This window comes from Orbicella faveolata, unplaced genomic scaffold, assembly GCF_042242905.1.
Source record: "Orbicella faveolata isolate gen_17 unplaced genomic scaffold, um_ofav_v1 contig_47, whole genome shotgun sequence".
Classification (NCBI taxonomy): domain Eukaryota; kingdom Metazoa; phylum Cnidaria; class Anthozoa; order Scleractinia; family Merulinidae; genus Orbicella; species Orbicella faveolata.
This window is the reverse complement of record NW_028301577.1, coordinates 8,227,462-8,254,993: the sequence shown is the minus strand read 5'-3', so window position 1 is coordinate 8,254,993 and position 27,532 is coordinate 8,227,462. Positions and strand designations below refer to the sequence as shown.

The 27,532-nt window shown below is 40.4% G+C and overlaps 5 protein-coding genes across 6 annotated transcripts in view; 1 reads left to right on the top strand and 4 right to left on the bottom strand.

Annotated features, from left to right (window-relative positions):
- Positions 1-170: 170 nt before the first annotated feature.
- Positions 171-3,681, bottom strand: LOC110066124 (uncharacterized). The gene is made up of 2 exons (XM_020773322.2): positions 2,829-3,681; positions 171-1,639 (listed from the first exon to the last, which is right to left on the bottom strand). The coding sequence occupies exons 1-2, from the start codon at positions 3,679-3,681 to the stop codon at positions 192-194; spliced, it is 2,301 nt and encodes a 766-aa protein (XP_020628981.2). The 3' UTR covers positions 171-191.
- Positions 3,682-4,733: 1,052 nt separating this feature from the next.
- Positions 4,734-7,991, bottom strand: LOC110066172 (uncharacterized). Its single transcript, XM_020773377.2, has 2 exons — positions 6,869-7,991; positions 4,734-6,379 (listed from the first exon to the last, which is right to left on the bottom strand). Exons 1-2 carry the CDS (start codon positions 7,725-7,727, stop codon positions 5,514-5,516), a joined length of 1,725 nt encoding a protein of 574 aa, XP_020629036.2. The 5' UTR covers positions 7,728-7,991; the 3' UTR covers positions 4,734-5,513.
- An 814-nt stretch (positions 7,992-8,805) lies between these two features.
- On the bottom strand, positions 8,806-13,873 carry LOC110066171 (uncharacterized). Of its 2 annotated transcripts, XM_020773376.2 has the most exons (3): positions 13,326-13,873; positions 11,976-13,116; positions 8,806-11,328 (listed from the first exon to the last, which is right to left on the bottom strand). In XM_020773376.2, the coding sequence occupies exons 2-3, from the start codon at positions 12,913-12,915 to the stop codon at positions 10,439-10,441; spliced, it is 1,830 nt and encodes a 609-aa protein (XP_020629035.2). In that variant the 5' UTR covers positions 12,916-13,116; positions 13,326-13,873; the 3' UTR covers positions 8,806-10,438. The 2 variants fall into 2 exon arrangements, with proteins under 2 accessions (XP_020629035.2, XP_089136053.1); XM_089279927.1 differs by lacking the exon at positions 13,326-13,873 and having other exon boundaries at positions 11,976-13,308.
- Positions 13,874-19,658: 5,785 nt separating this feature from the next.
- Positions 19,659-27,532, top strand: part of LOC110066170 (synaptic vesicle 2-related protein-like) — a 33,028-nt gene continuing 25,154 nt past the window's right edge. Inside the window, exon 1 of the mRNA XM_089279054.1 lies at positions 19,659-20,052. The gene's annotated coding sequence lies outside the window, so the exon portion shown is untranslated. The remainder of the gene's footprint in view (positions 20,053-27,532) is intronic.
- Positions 20,878-24,609, bottom strand: LOC149097015 (uncharacterized). The gene is made up of 2 exons (XM_089279055.1): positions 23,610-24,609; positions 20,878-22,286 (listed from the first exon to the last, which is right to left on the bottom strand). Exons 1-2 carry the CDS (start codon positions 24,496-24,498, stop codon positions 21,598-21,600), a joined length of 1,578 nt encoding a protein of 525 aa, XP_089135181.1. The 5' UTR covers positions 24,499-24,609; the 3' UTR covers positions 20,878-21,597.

Below are 27,532 nucleotides of genomic sequence, written 5' to 3'. Positions count from 1 at the left end.
AAAAAGAAAAAAAACACATGATGACAAAGTATTGACGCGTTTTCAGATAGGATTGGTTATGTGAGGAAAATAAAGTTTGTTATGGAAGCTGATACAGATACCATAGACAAAAAGCTGTTCTGAACTGAGCCAAGGGAATTTTCTGGAAAGCATTTCAGAAGGTGAATAAACAGAAGTTTCAAGAAAAATGTTCATTGCAATCGAACTTTTTTAGCACCACCCACGACATTCTTCAAGGTTCCTTCACAACGAGCCACTTTACGCTTGAGAGCCTTTCTGTGCTCGCTCATCTCCTGTTGTTCGTTTATAAAGCCTTGCAATAATTTTTCGTTTTTGACAATTTCACTCTTCACGGATTCCAGCTCTTCTTGTAACCGTTTGACCCTCTCTGTCTGTTGACCAATAGTTGTTTCGGTGTCCCTAATCTGCGCGACCAGTTTTGGAATAGTGTTTTCCACACGGTTAAGCTTGTTGCTGTATTGGGCCATAACCACTTCCACTACGCCCTGTTTGCTGCGAGCGTCCAGATCGAGGCCCTCGGTGATAAGGAACTCCAGGAAAGAGTTGTCTGTGATGCACTTCAAAATGGTGCTCCTCTGGTCCGAGGCCCCTGTATTAACGTCCACAGATTCAGACTCGAACTGGATCGTTTCAGTGCTGGGGGAGGCAAGCGATGTAAGGGAGATGGTTTCGTGTGCTTGGGATCGTTCGCTTATCAGAGGCGTGTCAAGCATGCCACAGGTGTACAACTGGGTGCATTCAGCAGATTGTTGGATTTGTTTTCTTCGTGGATCAAATAAATTTAGCACTGCCGATCCGCGGACAGCTTTCGCTTGGGACGAATCAAAAGCCTTGCCGTGATGAGATTGCGGTGCTTCATTCTCAAAAGATTCAACTTGTTCTGGTTCGCCGACTTCGTCAAGAGTATTTTCTTCGGGGCTCTTAGCTACCCTTTCCTCATTAGGTGCTCCGCTCGGGTCCTTGCTACTGGCGCCAGTGGCTTTGGAATCAGTGGACGAGAGCGTGAAGGTGAGGGGAACTTTGGGGTCAGATGGGTCATTACCATTCCCTTGGTTAGCAGTGTCGGACACCTCGGGTCGTTTGCGTGCGACCTCACGCCGCTCTCCTCCTTCAGATGAGGTGTGCTGATCAGAGTTACCTGTGAGCGTTTCAGTCACATACATAGCCTCAGCAACAACTGGCGTGCTTATAATACTGTCAAATGGAGAGACAATCAGATTGGACTTCTGGGAGAGGCTCAGGAATGAAGGTACTTCCATTTGGGATGGCTTGCCCAGGTTACTTTCCATCGACAGGGTCAACAGATCATGCTGTCCGGGATTTGTTGGCAGTGGAGTAGTGTTATCTTCAACGCAGCCAGCAAAGCCAGTCACAGTTTCCGTGGAAGCAGCAATCATCTCATTTGAACTGTTTTCCTCTTCGTCGATGGAGTGGGATACCTGCGGGACACAGTCAGTCTCGGAGATGACTATTGTCGGTGGTTCCCTAGAGCTCTTCTCGGGTAGTTTTTCTCCGTTGGTTGTAAATTCCTCGGAGTCCCTTGAAGTACTGGGCGACTGTGAATCCCTGTCGGATATTTCGGGTTCTGAGGTTGACGAGATTCTGCTTTCTCGCCGGCCTTCAAGCAAAACAAATCGACAATGATTAATTACATAAGGTTTACGAGCTGTTTCTTAATGAATGTCGAGGTAATCAGACTGGCCAATCGCAATGAAGTAAAGAACGAAAACAACCAATCAAGACAGGAAGTCATGATAGGTTTTGATCGTTTGTGATTGGTTAACAAAACAGCAAGTTTTCTCTGTCTGCTAGAACCATAGTCGATAGAGGAGACTTCTAACTTTGCTAGAACTTGACACTGAACGCGTTTTCACAAACAGTTTTAGAGCTTTCCACTTCGCCTTATTCAAGAAAAAACATTTTAAAGAGGCATTAACACGACAATTCTGCTGAATTTTTTGGACAAAAAGGTTTCTCGCTCATACACGAAATGCGCCTCGAATATACTGGTATTAAATGAATTGTTGAAGGGAGAGCAAACTGTATTTAGCTTTCAGCAATTTTGTAAAATATTAGGGCTAAATTTGAAAACGTCTGCCTGACCTTTTTCAGTTTGAGATCAGAACGTTGCGCACGAAAAACTCTCCGTAACCCTTTAACCGCTTCAGGGTTAGTAATAAAACCAGACTGCCGTTATTTTTTGCTCCTGAATGCCCCTTTTATTAAAAAAGAAACACGATCATGGTATACCCCATTAAGATTTCTCAGAAGAAGAGAGCATGAAGGGCGAGATACAGAGAAACCCCAGTGGATCTTATCCCCAAGGTTATCCAGCTTAAGTTATTTTTAGACATGGTGCCCAGTTCTTCCGCAGATAACTTTACCACATGCGTCACCTAGACTTCGATGAAGTCGAAAATGCGAGGAAAGCATTTCACGCGAGCAAAGTTCCCATCATAGGGTTGATTATCTGTGATGTTGGAAGTCGAGGAAGAATACGTTATATCGGTTTCGCACTCATCGGGTTCGCATCCGCATCGAGTAACTAGCGATCGATTGTTCCAAATTTATCTTTCTCTTACCGAGAAAAAAAAGACAACATTGTGGGCACAATGAAACAAAATCACACAAAACATGTTTACTTCTCGTTCTTTAATCCGTTGAAGGTGAAGGCGAACTCGAAATAGAGAGTTTATAATGAGTTCAGGGTTGCGAAGTCGATTGGGTGGGAAACGGTAGCATTCGTTATGTCCTTCAAGCCAACAGAAAGAGAATTGAGCTATTATTCATTTCTTCGTATCACTTACTTTGCTCGAGGAACTCCGGAAAAACCTGCATTGCCTTCTTACGATTTCGCTCCAACGCGATGCTCGATACGGTTTCATTCTCCTTATTCACTTTGGAAGGCACTTGACCCGGAAAGAATTTTTTCAGAATTTCTTTCATGGTCTTGAAACCAAACGCATAATCCCGCGCCAATATGTGGAAAATTGTATCTCCGTCGTTGTTTGCCGTGTTCAAGGCTTCTAAAATCTCCACCCTGGTTATTTCTCCGGCTTCTTCCAGCTCTAACATTCGATTTAACATGCTACTCATGCAGGACTGAAAAAATGTCGTACTCTTCCCCAGTCGATCATTTTGTCGATCATTCCAAATGTTTTCCGCCGTGATGTGAAAAGCTGTATCCCCGTCGTTGTCTTGGACGAACATAATCTTGGGATCAACATCAGTCAGGGTGACCAGGATTCGCTCGAATGCTCTCCTCCTGTTTTTGATAGGCCCTAGAGTGGCGGCGACTTTTAACCCCTGGGTTTTCAGAGAACCCGTGCGGTAAATGTATTGCACGGCTCCGTGTAGTGCGGTCTCGCCATTTGATGTCACCGCATGTACGTCAAAGCCGTCTTGTAGGAGGGCTTTTACTAACCCCGCCTTGCCAAACGCGGAGGCGAGGTACATCAGGGGACACCGTAGCTCCTCTAGGGGATCAGGCACTTCGCTGTTGTGATCCCAATTCCTGTATGACTCGATGCATTCCCTCAACAAGTCCGGCAGCTCGTCGGATTTTTGCGAGCTGTCCAAGCAGAGGACAGTGACCAGATCGTGGTGCTCGATCTTGCAGTTCTTGGAGCAGAATGGGGTATGGTACCTTTGAGAAACCATTGCGTGGTTTTGAAAGTGTAACAGAACGTCGTGCGCGTGCGAGGACGACAACACAAATAAATCAAGTGACTCTTCGCTAATTGATTCATGACAAGAAAACGACTCCTATGACGTGGTATTTTAGCGTGCAATTAAGTTAATCAATCAATTAAACAGAACCGTAATCCTGTTAATTAACCCCGAGAAACTAAAAGGATCACTGACAGAGGCTCTTATCGACTCACGAAAAAGTTTTCTTTCTAAAATCCAAACTATGCTTCCAACGATAGTTACTCGCCAAATTTAGAAAGTAAAGGCAATTGAGAATTTCCAAGAAGGAAGGACACTATACTAAATCCTGGTAGAAACTAAATTGTCTGTTGACTGTGGGTAATGAAGCCCAGGCTCAACCAGTTTAACCAGTATTTTGCCGAGCACCCCTGTCATTTTTTTTTCATATGAAGTCATCCACGGAAGTCAGGTGCCGACCGCACTAATTCATTTTCGTTTGAAAACGCGTACTTTTAAATGAATTTTCGTCCACCGTCCACACTAAAACGATCGAAAACGCAGAAAACCGCAAAATGCGTTCTCAAAAGTGGAGCTTTTTGATAACTCTCCATTTCTAATGTGGCTAGGTGAAAATTAACGAAGGCTTTTTGAAAACAGTGCGGAAAAAAGCGTGATGTACTGTCGCTATTAACGTTTTCGAATGAAAACGGATTAGTGTGGACAGGTCAAAAAGCGATGCAAAAACGCTAGTGAGGGTGGAAACATTTTGCTTCGATTTCTTCGAAGTGAAAACGGAGACTTTTGAAAACGCAATAGTGTGGTCGGGACCTAAGTAATCGAGACTAAAAATCCAACATTTTTTAAAGATAATTATCTTGGAGGGAATTCGAAGGGAGGAGTAAAGTTTGTCCATGGTATTCAAACATAATAGTGTTTTAACGTGACACTTTTGCCAGCAATGGTAGGTAATGCTATTTTCATAACACAATTATTACTGTGGAGAGGAACTTCCGTGAGTTTGGAAAACCGATAACTTCTAAAACAAAACCGAAGCAGACCACTAAAAATTAAAACAACCTGCATTTCAACGAAAAATTTCCCCCCTTTTCTAAAAGGCTACAACAGTATGGCGCGACAGTTTATCAAATATTACATCACATGTGCGATCTAAAATACGCGCGCTCTCGGTGCGCGCGTCCTAAATGAGTAAAAATAAAAGGGGAATAGAGAAGTGCTCAAAGTTCTGTTAAGAGGCAAAATGCCGCAACAATTACAACGGAATATTCCATTACGAGGACAAGGGTTCATGCGCAATTACACAGCTCAGTTCAATGAAATCCTTCTCAATATTGTGGACTTCCTAAAACCAACTTACAGATCAAAAAAAAGTTGTCAGCTATCAATGACACTTCTACATGCTGTTCAGCTTCACACAAGATCACTAAAAAGCTACTGCAGAGTGCATAAAACTGCGCAAGCTTCATAGCTGTTTTTGGAACCATGGACGACAGCCAGAAGTTAACGTTCTTGTTGTTTGATACGCTTTCCCACTCACTGGTGAGTTAGAAAGCGCCGACCCGTTTCAGAATTTACAATTTGACGTTTTTTATTTTTGGAACAAAGTCGATAGCACCAAAAAGGAGAACATTCAACTACTAGTTCCCGTCCGAGTTTCAAAAACAGCTGTGCTAAAATTCAGTAATATCTGCCCTTCGTTTCTTCTGCACACTGGATTCCCGCGCCGACTACAATCTTCTAAGCTTGTTGGTTAGACTCTGTAAGGATTTACACATTGTAAAGCACGCGAGACGAACACAACGACTTATTATAGACGAATTTAGTCACTTCGAGCGAGACTTTTTCCCCTCAAACTGAATTTTAAGTGTCTCGCAATGCGAGATCTTTTTCATTATATTTGTTTTCTCTTTACACAATAGTTCTTCTCTCTTTTGGAGGTCTTTGACGCTCCTCTTTTTGGCAGAGATCTCTTTTTTAAGAAGATCAAGCTCGTTCCTCAAAAGTTCCATTTTTATATTCTTCTGCTTCAAAGCCGTTTCGCCTTCCACTCTCAGCTGCCTGAACTTCATGTAGCTGTCCTGTACTTGACTCAGTTTCTGTTGATAATTTGTTAACAGAACTCCAACAAAAGCCACCTTGCCTGGGGTGTCCACAAAAAGGTCCAGGCCTTCATCTGCGAGATCCGATAAACACTCGTTAACTCCAGCGTCTTTTTTGCGTTTCCGCCCCAAAGTGATCTCCGCTTCCACAGCTTCAGTCTCGCTAGACAAGCGAGAGGATCCTGAATCAGTGGAGGAAGACTCCAAACAACTCAAAATAGACGGCAGATTAACTGCATCATGAATTTTTTCATCGACAGCTTCAATGTCACTTGAAGAAGTCGCGCCAGCGGATTTTTCATCCCTAGTTTTCTCACGGCTGTTCTCTGAACATCCCTCACTAGCCAGCGACCAAAATTCTGCGATCGTCGGTAATTCTGCTTCAAGGGAGTCAGCTTTAGGGTCGAATGAAGTCACAACTACTTTAGGGACTGGGCTCCCTGTCGCAGTGGTACTGGAACCTTCAGGGACACCAGACTGATTGCCATCTGCTTCCATTATATCAATATTGATTACTATTTGGTTTTGGTCCTCGGTATTGTTAACGGCTGGCTTTCCTCCAGATTGTGCAGCAGAAGGGGAGCTTTTTCCTGTGAAAGCCGAAAGAGATTCCAATGAAGTTGTTTGAAGTTTTCATTTTACTACAGTAAACTGGATTACACAGTGTAGAAGCCATTTTTGGTGGCCTGTTACTTAAGTTACTTTGTGCCTCTGTTTTAAAAAAAACGAGTCTCGGAGCAAACTCTTGATATGAAAGGGAGTTTAATTTGCATGAAAATGGACCTGTAGGGGGAACACACTTTCATATGGCTCATATGAATGTTTTCGCTCGAAGATTCGTTTTGACATCGAGGCAAAAGGCAACTCGCAAATGGCCTATTGCGTCCCATCAAGCACCGCGCTACTAGTTCGGGCTGAGCCACCAGGCAACATAGCAAACACAAAACAGCAAAAAAAATTTTTGAACCCTGAAGAAACAGTGATGCCAAAGCTAAGCGTCGATACCTTTGGCAGACAATGTGCGTGATATAGCGTTGGAAAGAACAGTTTCTCAATATTAATTTAGAATTATTCCTTACCTTGCTCAAGACGTTGCGATGGTCCGGAAAAAAATAACATCAAAGCTTTTTCTGAGTCAATGTCCCAGGCGATGGAAAAAACGCTTTTGCCTTCGTTGTTTTTTTCGTCCGGCAGCCTTCCAGGAAGAAACAAGTCTAAGATGTATTTCAGTGTCTCAAATCCGAACTCGGTATCGCCGGCCAAAATGTGCAAAACGGAATCACCATTTCGATGTTCGGTAGTTTTGACGATGTGTAAAACCTCATCTCTGGTTAGCACAGCTGCAGCTTCAAGCTCCTTGAGGCGTTTAATCATAGCCTTCAAACAGAATTGAGAAAAGAGAGCTGGCCGTTTGTTCCAGTCAGCGAATCCACTGCGGTCCAAGCTTGCAATGGCTGTCACATGTAGAGCTGTACGACCTTCGCTATCTTGAGCCTCTAAGATCTTAGGATCAGCAGCGCTTAGCGTAAGTAAAATACGCTGAAAAACGTCTTCCCTTTTCCTGAAGGCTTTCCCCGTCGGATTACTATACATGTGCAAGTGTTTTACCGCAGCATGCAAAGCAGTTTCGCCGTGTTCATTCACAACGCCAGGGTTGAAACCGTTTCGAAGAAGTCCTTCCACAACACCTGTCTTTCCAAACGCACTAGCCAGGAAGAGCAGCGGACAGTTTAACTCTTTTAAAGGATCAGGAACGTTACTGTTTTGGTCCCAGCCAAATGTTTTGGCTATTTCGATGCACTGTTTCATTTCCACTGACAAGTTACCAGAGGAATTATCGAAATCCGAGCATAAAATGTTCACCAAATCGTGATGACTTACACTGCAAGAATTCGGTCGACCTGGGCAGAAGGGTGTGTGATAATTCACTCTTTCCATCGATCTGTTATATCTAGACCACGTAGATGTAGGCTTTATATATACGATCGATTCAAGAAGCGACAGACACTCAGATGGTATCTACACAGGTAAGCTTTCAGTCAGACGTGACCTTCTTAGCGTGACATGATATTGTGTGACCTCGTCGAATCTTCATCTTTCAAAAGTCCGCTAATAATTTATTCGAGCGTTTTACTATAGGAAAACTATTCGAGGGATGATAGAGTCGTCAAAACTACAGGGATCGAGCTCTCGGAATTCTGTGGTGACTGATTACGAGAATGTTAGGAATGCATATTTCCGTTGCGGTACACAAGTGTGTTCGCATTCTTTGAATTCATTTATATTGCCGTCGTCATGTTACCAAAATAGTCTCTTCTGTACTTGAATGCCAGTAATTACCATCATTTATGTCTTTGTCGTATAACTGTAGTGAAGAAAAACTGTCGGTTGAACACAGGATAGACAATTTGCACGAGAGGGGAGGTAACTTAATACTGGAGTGTTCAAAATTCCAGTGTAATTAAGCCACAAAAGAATGGACGGAATGCCTGAAATGTTTTCAATGCATGTAAGGAAAGTGCTAACATGCAATTGATAAATACATTAAGACAAAAAAACATGTCTTCGTAATTTTCCCAGAAATTCATTAAGCCCAATGACATAGTTGTAAGCATCAACATTTATTATAATCACTTTTTCCATATCATAAATGTTTGTCCACGCGCGGAGAGATTCCTGGTTCATTTCCGCTGCAAGGATGTTTTACCTTCCTATAAATGGATGTTTTGCATTCCGATCGTGATGTAAGATTCCTATGTATTTTGCGACCGTGTTTCTGAACTGTCAGCCAACGGTATTTAGATCTGTTTACCCATCGCAGCTTGGCAGAGGGGACAGTTAATCGCTCGTTAGGGCAGTTACTAGCTTTGCGATCGTCTGTATAGATTTGAAACTCGAGAGAATAAAAATATATTTACCCTAGGCTACTACTTGTTTGGCTAGTTGTGCTGACAGGAAAACGTATGCTTGATTTAATAACACTCCAAGTTAAAAAAAAGAAAGAAAACACAGCCGATTTCTTAAACTACAGGAACAGACGTTTTTATTGACTAAATAACAACTGTAACGCAAATCACACGGGCAACGTCATGCAGTGAAACACGCTATCATTCTCTGATGTATAATAGTAGTAAAACATTTATTTATTTATTTATTTGTTTGTTTATTTATTTGTTGGAAAACATTGTTAATCATAAATCATTAATGGACTGTAATCACAAAACTTTCTAATGAACCACAACATATTCTTTTCGTCTGTACAAAAGTTCAATATTACGTTCAGATGAGAAAGCCGACTACATAATTCACTCGTGTATTGAGTAATTTTTATGTCAATTTCGTAAAGGGGGCGCTTCTATCGAAAAGTGGAACTAGAACTTATAAAAAAGCGACATTCAGTAAGGAGGAACTACTTCTTTTCGACTGTTCTAAAGAGCGTGATTCAATTATAGTCATATTCGATGCATTTCAGTAAAGATTTTGTTTTCCTGAGAGTTCTGGCACTGCGTATCGTTCACTGTTCGGTATCTTTAGTGCGGTTTTCAATTGAGTGTCGTAAAACCAAAACCAAAACCAAAGTAATTGTCTAATTACTTTCGACACCGGCTCAATTGAAAACCGCTCCATTTTCTACATAATAAGTGCAAGACATCACGTGACACTTATAGCCAAGTCGAGTAATGGCCAATGGCACTTCAACATGACTCGGCATCTTAAATGTCGATAAGCAAAAACATATACATAAATATCAACTTCATGTTAATTTTGCGCAAACTCTGTAGAATTATCTTCATAAAACGTTTCTAAGTTCTTAGGCCTCGATGTTTCGTCGCGGCCAATCGTTTGGGGTCACGTGGTCTGCACAAAAAAAAAAAAACCGACAGTCTTGTCGGCCGTTCGTCTCAGATACGTCAACGAAATGAATTTGTAGTGATTGCCTCGCCAAAGTATATGCCAACTACATATATAAATACCTCGAGTTGTAATTAGGACAGAGCTCACTTAAATTGAGCCAGACTGAAGAACCAAACTTCTTATAATCTTCTAACTATTTGTTGATATAAAATGCAAATCAGCAATCGATTTAAACGTTCCTCTGCAAAATAAAGCATTACCTAAATGAATTGCACTCCTTATACGTTTGAAATTTGTTTCTATGATACCGATCCTCATTTGGCTAGAATCAGAGACGATATTCCGCATGAAAGATTGAGCATGGTCAGTAATCGTTCAATTATTCAGCAAAATGTCAACGAATCATATTTTTACAACCAGGGCGAGGTAACCTGTGGCTGTACAGCACTTTGCAAGATGCCGGAGAGAATTCTGGAGCACAAGTCCGAGTATTCAGGAAACTATACTGAACTGATAAAGATATTGCAAGTCTATGTAGGGGTACGGATGACAAATAACAAGGACTTCTTGACCACATATGGACACAGTACCCACATTTGTATTAAGTCACCATACAGAAGTTGTGTCTACTGTCCTGGTATCCTTCGATATCAAGTCACTGATCTGATATGGCTATGACGTCCAAATTTGGGTATGCTTAATACGGTAGTTCAGCCACATTGCTAGACCAAGGGTACGATTAGGTATTATTATCCGTGAAAAAAGCTTTTAAGTGGATAAACTTAATGCACTGTTCATACTCGAGCCTTTTTAAAAGGGATTGTAAGCAGCTCTTTGGTTTCCTGACAATGTTCCACCCTTCTCCTAAGGCTGTTCTTCTCCTCATTCATCAGGTCAATTTTCTGTCGCAGTTCGTTCCTGGATTTGTTTTTTTCGGCAATCTCCTTTTTCAACGAATCTACTTCCTTCTGTAATGAGTTCAGTCTTGCAGTCTTCTGAACTATACTCGTTTCGCTTTCTGTTAACATATCTTCAAGTTGCGGTATGCTGTCTTCCAGTTCACGTATTTTTTCCTTATGCTTTGTCAGGACTACAGCCACGATGTCCCTCTTTGAGAGCGCATCCAGGGAACTTCCCTCAGTTAACACGAATTCAAGAAAAGAACTTTCTCCTTCAGTGTTCCTAGCTTCGTCACATGGCGACAGGCTAAGATCCGAGGACTCATTTAACTCCCAAGATTCCACGATTTCAACCTCACTTGAAGATGTGCTGTAAGTTTCCGCATTCTCACTGCAAGCTGATTGGCTAACTTCATCAGTGTGTGGCTCACCCCAGTCCCAGCGATTATCAGCTGCCCAAGTTTCAATGACTTCAACGTCACCACTTGATGTACTTGAGTTTTCTGCAGATTCTGTTTTGGAAGACCCTTGACTTCTCTCTTCGCAAGCTTCTTCTCCGGCCAGCGAAAACGTGTTGGTGATCTTCGGCATACTTATGAGGACACGAGGAACAGCGTGATCAACATTCGGGTTCGAAGAAGTGGCATTCAACTCCGCGAATGGGTGTCCTGTGGGAAAACCGGCATCCTCAAAGTTGTGGTATACCTGTGGTATACTGGTGTCGATGTTTGCCACTTGAACCCCAGTTCCTCGCAACATTTCGGGTTGTGTGGTAGCTGAAGGATCTACATGGAGATAAGAGACATTTTAGAGTGTTGTGGAACATTTTCCTAACTGGCAGGCCCTCTTTTTGTTCCGTCGGGAGAATAAGTTGGGTGCTAAATTCTCGTCCCCCTTTCATCCCTGTTTTCTTTTGATTTTGTTTTCTTGTTTGTATGTTTGTCAAGGGAGGGCGGAGGCCGTCCTTTGGGTGTGGTCACGGAACGCTTCCACGCCAAAAAATCCTCTCCGTACCTTTACCATGGTAACTTGTACACCAGGTACGTACAGGAAAGGAGAAAGTGGTCCCGGTCAACAGCTCGAGAATGAACTATGTCAGACGCCTTGTTAGACGAAACCCTATATGGGGAGAAACTGCTGTTAACTAGAGCGTCTTAAACGCACGCCATGTTCTTTGAAGGAGCTCAGTCACGGTTTGCGCATATTGAAAAGTTTAGCCTCAATTTTTCAAGGTCGTCGTTTGTAATCCGTGTCAATCTTCTCCATCCTTAGCCATCCTTGTTCCTTTATGTCTTTGGTGTTTTTCTATCTCATTAAACTGTTATTTTCAGGTTTCCTGCCTGATTTAAACGTAAGTTTGTATGTGGCCAAAGTAAGCTCATGAGCTCATTTAAATAACATACGATATTCTACTAATGAATACTGTACTAACCTTGATATTGCCAATCAAAATAATGTTGACAGCTGTTCGCACATGATAAGCCCGGAAATATTTCCTCAGCGCCGCGTGCATTCGTCTGGCAAGCGATTGAAAACACTGTTTCATTTGTCCAGTTTTTCTCATTTGGCAATTCAGTTCCTATGCCCAATAGAACAAAGAGGCGAACGAATTTCAGGACCTCAAAACCATCCTTTCTGTCTCTGGCCAGAATATGCAAAATAGAATCACCGTGCTCATTGTCTGGGGCTTTAATGATTTCCATCACTTCATATTTTGACAACAAGGAAGCGGCTTCAAGTTCAAACAATCGTTTGATCATAACCTTTAAACAGAATTGATGAAAAGACGCGCTTTTGTTCGAGTTAGTGTATGTGATGTTCGTAGCGCACAAGTGGAACGCTGTGAAACCACTGTTGTCCTTGAAGGCCAATAATCTGGGGTTATATTTAGTCAGTAGCGACACTATGCTGAAAAAAACTTCTTCTCGGCCTTTTTTAGTGCTGACATTCTTGCCAATCTTTTCTTTCCGCGAAGACGTTCCGGTGTTGTATAAATGCCTCGCAGCCCCGTGTAAGGCTGTTTCGCCATGTTGGTTTACCACACATGGATCAAAATTGTGTCGAAGAAGTCCCTCCACGATTCCACTCTTTCCAAATGCGCACGCTAGGTAGAGCAGCGGGCATCGTAACTCCTCCAAAGGATCAGGTACGTCGCCGTTCTTATCCCAGCCCGACAGCGTCGTGGATTCAATGGCTTCCGTCAACACTGGTGGTAATATCCCGGGCTGGTGAATTCTGACATAACGCCAGTTCACGCATAACGCTGCCACCAAGTCGTGATGTTTTATGACACACGTGTCCTCACAAAACGGCGTGTGGTACTTGCGGAAATGATGAGGATTTTGCTTTTCTTGAGATATGCACGTATCCATGTTTAATTTAGACTGCAACAACAAGGAAAGCACGACGAAACAGTGGAACAGTTGTGACCTCTTACCTCATGTGTGCGCTTGTCGGAACAGGTTCATAACATGACGTATTCCACAAGGCTAATCTCCTCTTTGGGTCGTCGCGCAACGTCAGGTAATGTCACACTTGTCTCCTTTGCGTGACGATCTGCTGCCAGTGTTACCCTGTTTCCCAAAGAAAAATAATAAAAAAATCTGACTAATTAATGTGTTAATGTAACGATATTTACAGGTGGCAAAAGCTAGCATTGCAAAAAGAGGTTTTATCAGCCGGTATTATCCGCCTTGTATTCCGGAGATATACTACACGTCATTTGAGACATTCTAAAAGTCGTTCAGTTCTCGTTCATACTCAAGTTGTGAGCATCACAGACCTTTTTTCGCTTTTCGAGCTCGGCTTTCGTAGCTCGACTTGTGGGAAAGTCTACACACTTTTAAGTTGCGTTGTTTTTCTTAAATTTGTTTCACACGTTTTGGAAAAGAGAAATAAGATGCTCCAAGGTAATGTTTACATTTGTTCGTTGGACCACAAAATTCTACTGTCACGAGGGTGGCTTTCAGTGCTAAGGTACGCCCCCTAATTCCCTAGTGGACTAAAAATAAGTTTATGATAATGTGAAAAAACATTTAGACATTAAGCAAGATATCAAAATTAAACAAACAACATCGCGGAACGAACAAAGCTGTTCGTGTGGTCAGGATTAGCCAGTCGGTGTCATTACGGACTTCCATATAGAAACAATTTGAAGCTTAGCTTCAGTACGTAAAAGAGGTATTCACACGAAATCATTGCGATCAGTAAACCAAACAAGACAGTTATACATTAGTATCAATCTGTCGTTGCAAATGAAGACTAGAAAACGTTGCGAATCGTTTCGTGCTGGCCAAATACAACTAAGGCCTTTACTTAACCTCACAACCTTATTAAACATCTCAGTTTTGTTTATGTAACATCGTATCAAAACTGACAAAGATCTATTACTAATTTGATTAAAAAGATATATTCTAAGAAAATCCTTTAATGTGTCCTTACGAAACCCAAGCTTAATGCAAAAATTTGTTTGAAAGTTCAGATCCAACCGAGAATTCTAATTTAAAGAAAAAACGTACAAAGTTCAATAACCTTGATGAAAGTTGGTATGCATCTTTTCATCGTGTTTCCTCGTGATTTGATCAAACTTTTAGAAGGCCAACTGAAAAATTATTTGTTGCAATGTTGGATACTCTGAGGAGATACTTCGTGTCGTCTACACCACAGTGTTAAATTAACCATTTATTCTCGATACACTTAGACGTAAAAACCTCATTTACCGAGTTATAATAACAAGTACTCATCTTTGCTGACTAGCATTAATAAATTAATGAAATACGTACTCCCCTGCAAGAGTAATCTTTAAGATTTCCAGTCAAAACTGTACGTGACAGGCGCGGATCCATACCGGTTTCCACCGTTTTACGAAAATCGGTCAGATATTTCAGAATTACTCAAGAACCCCCAAAAGGAGACTTTAGGAATAAAAAATTCCAGAACATTTCTTAAGGGAGCATTGCCCTTGACCCCTGTAGAAGACACTCGTTATTTCGGAAATCAGTCACCATTTATCCTAGATCCGCGCCTGCATGAGATTGAAGAGATTTCAAGAACCTACCTTAAACTTGCTAATTTTCGCGCGAAATTTCGCGTTTTTCGCGCGCGTGTGGGAAAAAACGCGAAAATTATCGCGACAAAAAGAGAGCGCCAAACTGATTAAAGACGTGAAATTTAATACCAGATCAGGTGAGAAACAATTAATAGATTTTAAATGTTCTGAGCCACGGGCTCGTTAGAAGTTCTTCACTTTTTGCCCTTGAAATTAACAGTCTTTATGGTATTGTTTTCTCCTAGCGAGGGCACTCTTTATCCGATTCAAAACCTCTTTAATACGGTCATCAAATGTTCAATTTGTAGGCTCCTTGTGGTGACATTTACGGGTCCTCGGATCAGGATTTCGAAGATTAAAGCAATGGCAAAGAAGCCGCGAAATTAATCTACTTGTGTACAGTTTTTTTTTCCTGGAATCACGATAATTAATACTCGCAAAAACTTTTCGCGGAATTAAGAACGTGAAAATTAGTTGTTGTGGATAAAGTTCCAAGTGTTTTAAGAATCATCCTTTCAAATGTCAGAGATGGAGACGGCATGTCGTACCTTTCAAAGGTCCTCGAAATGTCCCAACGATGATAATGCAACCATGCAAAACGAATCCTGTATGTTAGATATCACCTTGGGCTACAACAAAAGTACTCTTTAATGACTTCGCTCTAGTGAAGGACAAACCAAACATACACATGCAAGGATTTAGATACGCTTGGAACCTGGGAAAAATTCGTGACTCAACTTAGCTGTTGTTGTTGTTGTTTTCTTTAAGAGAAACCTCTCTTGTATCTCGTGTCACTTAAACATGTTAAAAATGCCAATAAATCGAATCAAGATAAAATCTCATACTTCTAGCAGTGACCTCAAATTTTTCATGTTTTACTCATAAATGCATGACTAAGAAATATCTGGCATTGCTTCAACATGAATGCCATCAATATTACCTATGCCTATAGAGCTCGTATTAGTTGATCCATCATTGTATAGATAACTGCGAACTATATGCTGTTAGCTTGGGTGAAACTTTTAGAAATTCATTCTTATTTTCGTTTAGTTTTAGGGTTAGTATTTCTGTGCAATCGTGACTGAATGTTTTTGTTGGAGGAAAAGGTTACGGGGATTTAAGTACCCCACCCCTTAGCTTATTTCGGATTCAACCCGGTTAAAATGTATAGCCGCGGCTGAATTGAGGCATATAGCTTGAGAGGAATGGGATTTAAATGAGTGTTTATGTAGAGACTGTAATTTTAGTTTAATATTTTGCATCATATCATTTTTCATAGTATGTATATTAGAGAGAGGTTAGTTGCAAATTTTACGGATTTGAGTCAATTTGAGTGCCACCAATTTTAGTTGTTGCCAAAACCATTCTATACTGTCACTCAATGGTGATTTGAGCAAAAGTGTACTGCGGTTTGTTGTTCCAGCCATCGTTGAGTTCAAAACGGTAAAAAAAAAACTCTCTCTTTGTACCAGAGTTTGCAGTGCAGAGAGTCTTGTTTTAGTTATCGAAATCGGATTATGCTGTACAAAGTTCGGCAATTTAAAACCAAAATAGGACCTGATTATGATGGAGGAAAGCATGAAACGTCTCCGCTTATTTCTTTGTCTTTTGGACTTTGATCAGAAAGGGGCGTCGATGTTGGTTTTATAAAATAGGATCCTCCAACCCCTCTACGTCACGATATTTTGGCAAGCGAACGTTTTACGTGACAGACTCAGAGACCGCTTCCAGGATCTAGGACTCATCACTCTCCAGCCAAATTCGAAGAGAGGTGTGTGTGTTGTACTGTAAAATCCACTCACAACTGCAAATTATTTCAACAATGGTTTGGCTACACGTGTTCCCGTAATCTGCAAGATTGTAAAATCGTTTTATGTCACGAAATGTTGGCAAGCAAAAGGTTACGTCACAGGCTCCAAGACCCGGCTTCCAGGACTGACAACACCCCAAACAAAATGAGGAGAGTTGTCTGGATTACACTGGAACATTCATTCACAACTGCAAGATATTTTTAACAATGGCTTGGCCACCGATCTCCAGGTAATTTGCATTGTTATCAGATTTTTTCGTTGCTAGAAACAGGAGGCGTGCATAATCAATTACGTCACTGGCCCAAGGTAGTTCCCAGGGCTTTTCCCTTAGAAATAATGGAAACGAGGTTTAACGTGGCTTACTAGAGCTTACCCCGGTCTCTTTAGCGTTGATAGCCTCCCCCATTCCATTCACAGCAATGCAGCGCTAAATCGGACAGAATAGTTTGAGTCTAATTGAAAACCCAGTTCAACTGAACCTTAACCAGCCGCATATATTTATTCTCCTAGATTACAATGGTTTTTTTGATCAATTTGCCTATATTTTGTTAACGTTTGCTTGTTATCAATTACAAATGTCACGAGTTTTAAGAGCATCCCCCTCAAATTATCAAAACTGATTACATACCGCAACCGGAACACAAAAAATTAAATGAGTGCCGAGGTACTCAATAAGTAATTAATGCCCTGGATAGAATGTGAGTCCTACCATTCCGTCAGGCCGCTCCAACAATAGATTGTTTTTAATATATTAAAATTCAGCTTGGCAGTGAGGCCTAGAGGACACAAACAAAGAGAATGGAATGTCCTCCAGGCTTCACTATCGAGCCGAATGTTAACATATTGAAAGCGGCCTTTTCACCGGTACCCAAATATACACCTGGGTGAGGAGTCAAAGGCATTGTGAGAGTAAAGTGTCTTGCCCAGGAACAAAACACAATGTCCCCAGCCAGCCCTTAAGCAGTGAAACCACTTGATAATGACTGCATTGAGATAACCATTTGGCCAAAATACCACCCCACTTATGTCCCTTAGCATTAAATTGGGAGACTTGATACGAATAAGCAAAATAGAATTTATTTGCCTTTTAAATGTGAGCAAGCACATTCTGATACAAATGAAACAGAACGAAAACTCCTTCAGCCAGTACAGGTAGTTATTTTATATAAAATATTACAATACAACAATAAGCTAGTAAATTTTAGGCAAAGGTGTTTTTTCAAAACGTTCTTGATGATATACCTGAATAATATTGTTATTTAAACTACAAATAACAAACCCAAGAAAACCTTTACTTTTGTTACAAAACTTCAACAGAATAAGTTTTCTTAACAGATATAAAATTATCTCTCTTCAAAATATCAGCGAACATTACTCCATGTTAAATAACTATAATGCCCACCCCTCTTCCATCAGTTAAAAAAAATAAAAGTATCTTTTACAAAAAAAACCAATTGGTACATCTTGCTTTAAGTTAAATATTACAACCTGATAGGTTCTTTCACAAAAAGGCAGCTTTTGAAAATAGCTGTCCCAATCTGCTCTTTTGTTTTATATTTACCAACAATGGGTGTAATTTTATAGTATACCTTTAAGAAGAAAAGCAACAACAATGAAATCTGTTTATTACTGACATGTATTTTCTTTCTTTCTTTTTAAACTGAACACTGAAGAACAGAATGTAATTTATGCATGTAACAATAAATGTTTCTGTCATTGCATGTAGGCCCTGCTTCCCTTCAATCAGAGTTTCAATGTTAGTATGACTGCATGACCATTTACACAGATCGACATTGTTTCGCCTTGATCTCCAGCAACTGCCCTGTGGAATGACAATGAGCAACCTTTCTTTTAAGCTTCCTCCTTTCTTCACAGAGCAGTTCCTTTTTCTGTTTCAGCTCTTCAAGGGACCTCTCCTTTGCGACAATCTCCTGCTTTAACAATGCAAGTTCCCCTTTCTTCTGACTAAGAGCAATTTCTTCTTCACTCATTAGCTGCCCCAACTTTGGAAGTCTGTCCTCTACTTCACTGAGCTTGTCCGAGTATTGTACTTTTCGCGGAATTAAGAACGTGAAAATTAGTTGTTGTGGATAAAGTTCCAAGTGTTTTAAGAATCATTCTTTCAAATGTCAGAGATGGAGACGGCATGTCGTACCTTTCAAAGGTCCTCGAAATGTCCCAACGATGATAATGCAACCATGCAAAACGAATCCTGTATGTTACGTATCACCTTGGGCTACAACAAAAGCACTCTTTAATGACTTCGCTCTAGTGAAGGACAAACCAAACATACACATGCAAGGATTTAGATACGCTTGGAACCTGGGAAAAATTCGTGACTCAACTTAGCTGTTGTTGTTGTTGTTTTGTTTAGGAGAAATCTCTCTTGTATCTCGTGTCACTTAAACATGTTAAAAATGCCAATAAATCGAATCAAGATAAAATCTCATACTTCTAGCAGTGACCTCAAATTTTTCATGCCTTACTCATGAATGCATGACTAAGAAATATCTGGCATTGCTTCAACATGAATGCCATCAATATTACCTATGCCTATAGCTCGTATTAGTTGATCCATCATTGTATAGATAACTGCGAACTATATGCTGTTAGCTTGGGTGAAACTTTTAGAAATTCATTCTTATTTTCGTTTAGTTTTAGGGTTAGTATTTCTGTGCAATCGTGACTGAATGTTTTTGTTGGAGGAAAAGGTTACGGGGATTTAAGTACCCCACCCCTTAGCTTATTTCGGATTCAACCCGGTTAAAATGTATAGCCGCGGCTGAATTGAGGCATATAGCTTGAGAGGAATGGGATTTAAATGAGTGTTTATGTAGAGACTGTAATTTTAGTTTAATATTTTGCATCATATCATTTTTCATAGTATGTATATTAGAGAGAGGTTAGTTGCAAATTTTACGGATTTGAGTCAATTTGAGTGCCACCAATTTTAGTTGTTGCCAAAACCATTCTATACTGTCACTCAATGGACATTTGAGAAAAAGTGTACTACGGTTTGTTGTTCTAGCAATCGCTGAGTTCAAAACGGTAAAAAAAAAAAACCCTTCTCTCTTTGTACCAGAGTTTGCAGTGCAGAGAGTCTTGTTTTAGTTATCGAAATTGGATTATGCTGTACAAAGTTCGGCAATTTAAAACCAAAATAGGACCTGATTATGATGGAGGAAAGCATGAAACGTCTCCGCTTATTTCTTTGTCTTTTGGACTTTGATCAGAAAGGGGCGTCGATGTTGGTTTTATAAAATAGGATCCTCCAACCCCTCTACGTCACGATATTTTGGCAAGCGAACGTTTTACGTGACAGACTCAGAGACCGCTTCCAGGATCTAGGACTCATCACTCTCCAGCCAAATTCGAAGAGAGGTGTGTGTGTTGTACTGTAAAATCCACTCACAACTGCAAATTATTTCAACAATGGTTTGGCTACACGTGTTCCCGTAATCTGCAAGATTGTAAAATCGTTTTATGTCACGAAATGTTGGCAAGCAAAAGGTTACGTCACAGGCTCCAAGACCCGGCTTCCAGGACTGACAACACCCCAAACAAAATGAGGAGAGTTGTCTGGATTACACTGGAACATTCATTCACAACTGCAAGATATTTTTAACAATGGCTTGGCCACAGATCTCCAGGTAATTTGCATTGTTATCAGATTTTTTCGTTGCTAGAAACAGGAGGCGTGCATAATCAATTACGTCACTGGCCCAAGGTAGTTCCCAGGGCTTTTCCCTTAGAAATAATGGAAACGAGGTTTAACGTGGCTTACTAGAGCTTACCCCGGTCTCTTTAGCGTTGATAGCCTCCCCCATTCCATTCACAGCAATGCAGCGCTAAATCGGACAGAATAGTTTGAGTCTAATTGAAAACCCAGTTCAACTGAACCTTAACCAGCCGCATATATTTATTCTCCTAGATTACAATGGTTTTTTTTTGATCAATTTGCCTATATTTTGTTAACGTTTGCTTGTTATCAATTACAAATGTCACGAGTTTTAAGAGCATCCCCCTCAAATTATCAAAACTGATTACATACCGCAACCGGAACACAAAAAATTAAATGAGTGCCGAGGTACTCAATAAGTAATTAATGCCCTGGATAGGATGTGAGTCCCACCATTCCGTCAGGCCGCTCCAACAATAGATTGTTTTTAATATATTAAAATTCAGCTTGGCAGTGAGGCCTAGAGGACACAAACAAAGAGAATGGAATGTCCTCCAGGCTTCACTATCGAGCCGAATGTTAACATATTGAAAGCGGCCTTTTCACCGGTACCCAAATATACACCTGGGTGAGGAGTCAAAGGCATTGTGAGAGTAAAGTGTCTTGCCCAGGAACAAAACACAATGTCCCCAGCCAGCCCTTAAGCAGTGAAACCACTTGATGACTGCATTGAGATAACTATTTGGCCAAAACACCACCCCACTTATGTCCCTTAGCATTAAATTGGGAGACTTGATACAAATAAGCAAAATAGAATTTATTTGCCTTTTAAATGTGAGCAAGCACATTCTGATACAAATGAAACAGAACGAAAACTCCTTCAGCCAGTAAAGGTAGTTATTTTATACAAAATATTACAATACAACAATAAGCTAGTAAATTTTAGGCAAAGGTGTTTTTTCAAAATGTTCTTGATGATATACCTGAATAATATTGTTATTTAAACTACAAATAACAAACCCAAGAAAACCTTTACTTTTGTTACAAAACTTCAACCGAATAAGTTTTCTTACCAGATATAAAATTATCTCTCTTCAAAATATCAGCAAACATTACTCCATGTTAAATAACTATAATGCCCACCCCTCTTCCAACAGTTATAAAAAATAAAAGTATCTTTTCCAAAAAAAACAATTGGTACATCTTGCTTTAAGTTCAATATTACAACTTGATAGGTTCTTTCACAAAAAGGCAGCTTTTGAAAATAGCTGTCCCAATCTGCTCTTTTGTTTTATATTTAACAGTAATGGGTGTAATTTTATAGTATACCTTTAAGAAGAAAAGCAACAACAATGAAATCTGTTTATTACTGACATGTATTTTCTTTCTTTCTTTCTAAACTGAACACTGAAGAACAAAATGTAATTTATGCATGTGATAATAAATGTTTGTTATTACATGTAGGCCCTGCTTCCCTTCAATCAGAGTTTCAATGTTAGTATGACTGCATGACCATTTACACAGATCGACATTTTTTCGACTTGATCTCCAGCAACTGCCCTGTTGCATAACAATGAGCAACCTTTCTTTTAAGCTTCCTCCTTTCTTCACAGAGCAGTTCGTTTTTCTGTTTCAGCTCTTCAAGGGACCTCTCCTTTGCTACAATCTCCTGCTTTAACAATGCAAGTTCCCCTTTCTTCTGACTAAGAGCAATTTCTTCTTCACTCATTAGCTGCCCCAACTTTGGAAGTCTGTCCTCTACTTCACTGAGCTTGTCCGAGTATTGTTTCAGTACAACCTCTACAATGTTCTGTTTTGCGAGCGTATCCAAGGCAACCCCTTCAGTGATGACAAATTTAAGAAAGGAGTTGTCAGCATCAGACCAAGTTTTCACATTGCTCAAGCTTGTGGGAATGACCTCTGAGCAAGACTCGTCTTTAACTCTGCCTGCTGTGATCAGGTCTTTTGGCTTGTTGGAATTACATGTCTGTTCACAATCCACACAATTTTCATTTGACAATGAAAAGACCTGAGTGATACAGGGCACACTGTCATCTTCTGATGCAAGGTTGGCGCTTTCTTCACCGCCACTGAAATTGCTCTCTGGCTCCATTTTGTCAACATTTTCAACTTCAGTTGATCCTTCTCCATCATTACTGATCAAGGTTTCTTCTAAATGTGTTGTGCTGCAAGTTGCATTCTCTGCTAAAGAATATAATAGACATTCATAACAAACTTTTCATTGGCGACCCCCAAGTCAACGGTTTTACTCATATTTCTCATTTCCTGTTGATATGACATTGCATCATTACTAAGTAATGTGAAGACATTATTGATCATCGTCGTTATGCACACAACTTAACTGGTATCACAAAGGTCATGGGTTCAAATCCCATTTAAGCCTGAATATTTTTCTCAGGCTTTAATTTCACAACTGTTTAAGTTGTGTGTATAACTGTGATGATCAATAATGTCTTCAAATCTTTCTCTGCAGTTCAAATGTACAATCTTTCATATATTCACTTGTATGAAGTAATGTATTGCAAGGAAAAAAATTGCACTAATCAGTCCTGGGGCTGAAAGGAAAATGTCAATATCAGTTACTTAGAGTTTATCACCTGAATAATAGTAACTATTTGACAGCAGTACAAAATGCTGCATTTTGGTAGCTCCTGCCAAACCATGGCAGCAAAGTAATGGAAATTGGGGATTTTCTGTCCTATTGCAGTGTATTTGAATTTCATTTCTAATAATACACTAGAAAAAATACTCAATTTCAATTCTGATTGGCCAAAAAGGAGTGTAGTTTTCATGTTACAGTCTAACACCATTGCAAATTTAAAACAAGAGTGTAAATCTGACACACCAGTGCAAATTACAACGAAGATATTTGAAGTTACAATGTAGTATGAAGACACTCTAAGACTACCAACGGTCATCTGAGGTATAAAATTTTCAAAGGTGGTCGAAGTTTCTTTGAGGCCAAAGGTAATTAGCCGTTTTCCAAGCACTTTCAAGGATTACCTGAACCCTTCGGAAATCAACAAATTTTACCCTAACACTTCCAAATACCTCCACCAATCACCCAAACCCTTCCAAAGAATTCCAAAGATTGCCGAAGATTACGTAAAGCTGGCCAAAGACTTTTGAACATTGTTGGCAGTTCTGCAAATATTTCTGGAAATGTTTGAAGATTAGTGGAATACCAAGCACACTGCAGCGTGCCTAAAGAAACTGTGTAGACAAAGGCCCTAGATAGTATGTTTTCAAGTTGATTATTAATTAGCAAGTAATCACATAATTATTTTCGTGCAATTTGGAATAAATATGCACTTGACAATTTTTCAGATTACAAATTGACTTTGACAATTTTGTTAGCTTTGTAAAATTTACTTGTGCTTATTTATTCCAAATTGCACTCGAAATGATGCGATAACCTATACTAATGAGTAAGCTTGAGTAAAATATTTGTAAGGTAACACTGCAGTTTAAAGTGAGGAATTTCTCTTGATCAATGGGTTTTCTCACCTTGTTGTGGTCCAATTGAAAAGATTTTGACAGCATTTCGTGGGTCTGTTTCCCAAGCAAGAGAAAGCACTGTTTCATTTTTCTTGTTCTTTCCGCTGGGCATTGCTTTTCCAGGGAATAATACGTTCTGCATGAATTTCAGTATTTCGAATCCAGCAGGGCTGTCCTGGGCTAGCATATGCAAAATGGAATCGCCACTGCTGCCTTCGGCGGTTTCGATGACCTCTGTGATCTCTGCCCTGGTGAAAATGGCATCATCTTCGAGTTCCAGCAACCTTACAACCATGGTCTTCAAGCAAAATTGATGAAAGGAAACGTTCTTTCGCTTGTCGATGCGCGATCGACTCAAAATGTTTGCAGCCGACACATGCAGTGCGGTGCGACCAAATTTGTCCCTTGCCGCCAAGATCTTGGGATGATGATCGGTTAGGACATGAAGTAGCCGCTCAAATGTGTCCTCTCTGTCTTTACAAAGAGTCAGTTTACCTCCAGTAATCGCTGCCGTTTTATTTAAGTACATTGCTATGAAATGCAGTGCAGTCTCGCCGTTGTTGTTCACAGCACGCGGGTTGAAGTTGTTCCGTAGGAGCCCTTCGACGATGGCTGTCTTCCCAAAAGCACAGGCAAGTAAGAGCAATGGGTTCCTCATTGCTTCTAAGGGATCCGGAATCTTGCTGTCTTGGTCCCAACCGTCCTTTTTCGCCGTTTCTATCGCTTCCTTTAGTGCAGTTGGCAGGTCCCCCAGGCGCTGAATCTTCGCACTCATGCAACGTCCGTCCTTGAACAACGCTGTCACTAAATCGTGATGCACCAGATCGCAGTCTCCTTGACAGATTGGCGTGTGATTCTTCCCTGACGCTTTCGGCTTGGGCTTGGCTTTTGAATCCATTTGCAAATGACTGGAGCTCGCAGAAGAGATACTTGCACTGCCAACAATCAACAAGATAGACTCCAACAGCGCAAATGTGCGCACTCGACAAAAAAAATTTGGTCCACTCAACCGAAATTTTCGCGCGATGATGTGACGTCACGACGGGTTACCTGCGCACGCGTTCCTCCCGCCTTTCCACGGTCGGGGTGGGGTGGGCAAGAGTTACACACGTTGGTTAGGGGATAGAATTTACTTACCTTTCTCACGTGCATGACAGTTTTTCATTTGTTTATTCATAACAAGAGAGGATGATCATCCTTAACTTGTTCATTATTGGAACTCCAAATAGTTAAACAAAGCCAAACGCTTGAATTTTCCAATAGCAAAAACAAAATGTCAAATTTGTGGCAGTTACGAGTGAAGAGTCTCGAGCCTAACTTACCAATATATTAGAAAAAGATTTCTTAAAATCTATATTTGATCTCCGTTAAAGCTAGAGCCCTTGTGAACCTAGGATAAGAAAGTTAACTTCGGCCAGTGCGAAAGTTTGAGATAGTAGAAAGCAATTCCTGTTGTGAAGGAAACTGGATACTGTTTTACGAGGTTTCTGTTCATTTTTGGATGATTGCCGATGAAACACTCCAGTTCTGGCCGTTTCCGTCACGCAACGCTACGCTCTTTCGAGAGCGAGGGTCCTTCTCTATCACGAACGCAGCGTTGCGTGACAGAGAGAGGGCCAGAACTTGATTGACGGTGGAACACAAGCACAGTCTTTCAGGAGTTAATGCAAATTTCCTGATCTCATCTAAGGTGTACTATGAGAAGACAACTGTCAAATTAACGTGCCGGTGAAATATCGAGCTGCGAGTGGCGAAATACGAAGTAGAAGACATGAGAAGAAATTCTGCCATAGAATAGAGAATGGAGAATGGCTTCTAGGAATTCCTAGGAAAAGAATCTTACCATGGACATTGCATCACTCGTAATTTTTTTCGGGGTACGGACCTGACGAGTAAACGACATGAGCACCATTTTGACATGCATATGTCAAATAAATGTCATTATCATTTTTGCATTTTAAGTAAAAGGTCATGCCTTGTCTTCTTCATAAAATTTCACCTTTTTTAAAACTGAAAGGATACTGAGCAGAGGGATGAATCTCCCAGGTAACGGCTGACAGATATGCTTTGCCAGCCTCTGTCGTCCTTTGAATAAAACTATAATGTTTACGTGTAATTTATGACTCAGTAGTGCTTTATCTCTGAGCTAAGGATCACGGAAAGATTTTTGGTCGTCGTTCACATATCGACACCAAATACTCTTGAATTAAAATGACCCGTATGGATTGTGAAGGAGTGCAGGGGTTAAGGATTGAACAGTTGCTGAACGACATTAAGAGGCCGGCTTCGGACTGAAATCGCCATGTTTTGGTTCAACTTCTCAGTCGCTGTCGGTGTTTGCTTTCTTCCTATGTCTAAAGGCCAACGACACCTTATGGTTTGTATTTTTTTTTACAACATAATGTCTTTGCTCTTTATCGCGACCCTTTTTTAGAGTTTTTCAAAAAAAGCAATTGATGCCATTTATGTCATTGACAAACCTGGTGGATACTGTTATAGCTTTTGATTGTGTGCATAAACGCGTACTTGGAATAGTAGGAACCCAAGAGAGATAACTTCTGCATTATATATGAAATTTCTTTCTCCATTTCTTTTAATTGTGGATCTTTTTTCTTGTTATTCATTCTGTTAAAGGGGTATGCGAGAGATTCAAGGAGAAGGTAGTTGACACCAGAGACAACTCACCATACTTTTAAGCGTTTGTAGCAAAGAACTTCTTACAACAGCTCTATATCTGAGAGAGTCTTTCTGCCGTAATAATCGAGAATTCCGAGACGGGATCTTGGCAGCTCTTACAGTAGGGTGTGAAGGGAAGGAGACCTTGCCAGGATGTTTCAGAGCACTTTTCATTCGACTAAAAGTTTCGGTTTGCATTTCTGGGAATTTTTTTGTTGCAAATGAATAGCAATTTTCCAAATTTTCGTTAAAGACTACAACCTCGCGAGGTAAACCCAAAGTTTTTGGAAATTTCTTGCCACAAATTTCAATTCCGTTTGATTTTCCTTCCGAAATTTTCAGTTGAACGGTTTGCTTTTCGGAAAAAAAACTTTCAAAGCGCAATACGATTAGATCATTTTTCTGTTTGTGCGAAATTTTGCTCCGAAAAACACGGTGCACGTTTATAAATATTAAATTACAAAAATTCACTAGTACTGACTTGTGTGTGGGAGAATAGCTGTTTCTCCGGAACTCACAAACTGTTTAGATCGAGAGAGGCCTCCTTGGAAAGTGTTTGGAAAGTCCTGACCAGGAAAAATTATTTCCTTTGTGTGACTTTCCAGGAGCGAAGCCGCGTGTAGATTGGGGCTTAACAGGAGCTTGAACCACTCGAACGCACATTGTAATTCAAAGAAACCAGGTCACAGTAAAATCAATCGTTAGCGTTTACTGGAAGGAGCGATGAATCAACAATATAGAAATCAGGATAACAAAATAGAGATGAACTTGTGATGTGAAGTCGTTGTGGTTGTGATTGTGTGGTTCGAACTAAAAGCAAAACGATACAAAAGGCTTATGTAAGCTAATACTAGCTACGATACAAAACATAAATCAAGGATACCGATGGAACATAAATCTTAAACTATAACGACACGATTACAACTAAAATATATGTAGCAAAGACTTACTTTGATCTTGCTCCTGCGAGGGTAGCAATGGTAGAAACGATAGCTTAGCACGATAACGATGGCAGCGATAGCATAAAAGAACAGCGAAAACGTAGATGGCGCAACTAAACTGAGAAAAATGTGGTGTCTCTAATTACATGATTCCAAAGGTTATATTACGAAACTTGCATTGATCACAGCAATCACAGCATGAATAGCAAAACTTAAAAAATGTACATAATCGTTAATAAGTAATAGTTATTTAAACAAAACAAAGAAGAAAACGAGTTGCGAAAGTAACACTTTGATCCTTCGATCTATTCGAAG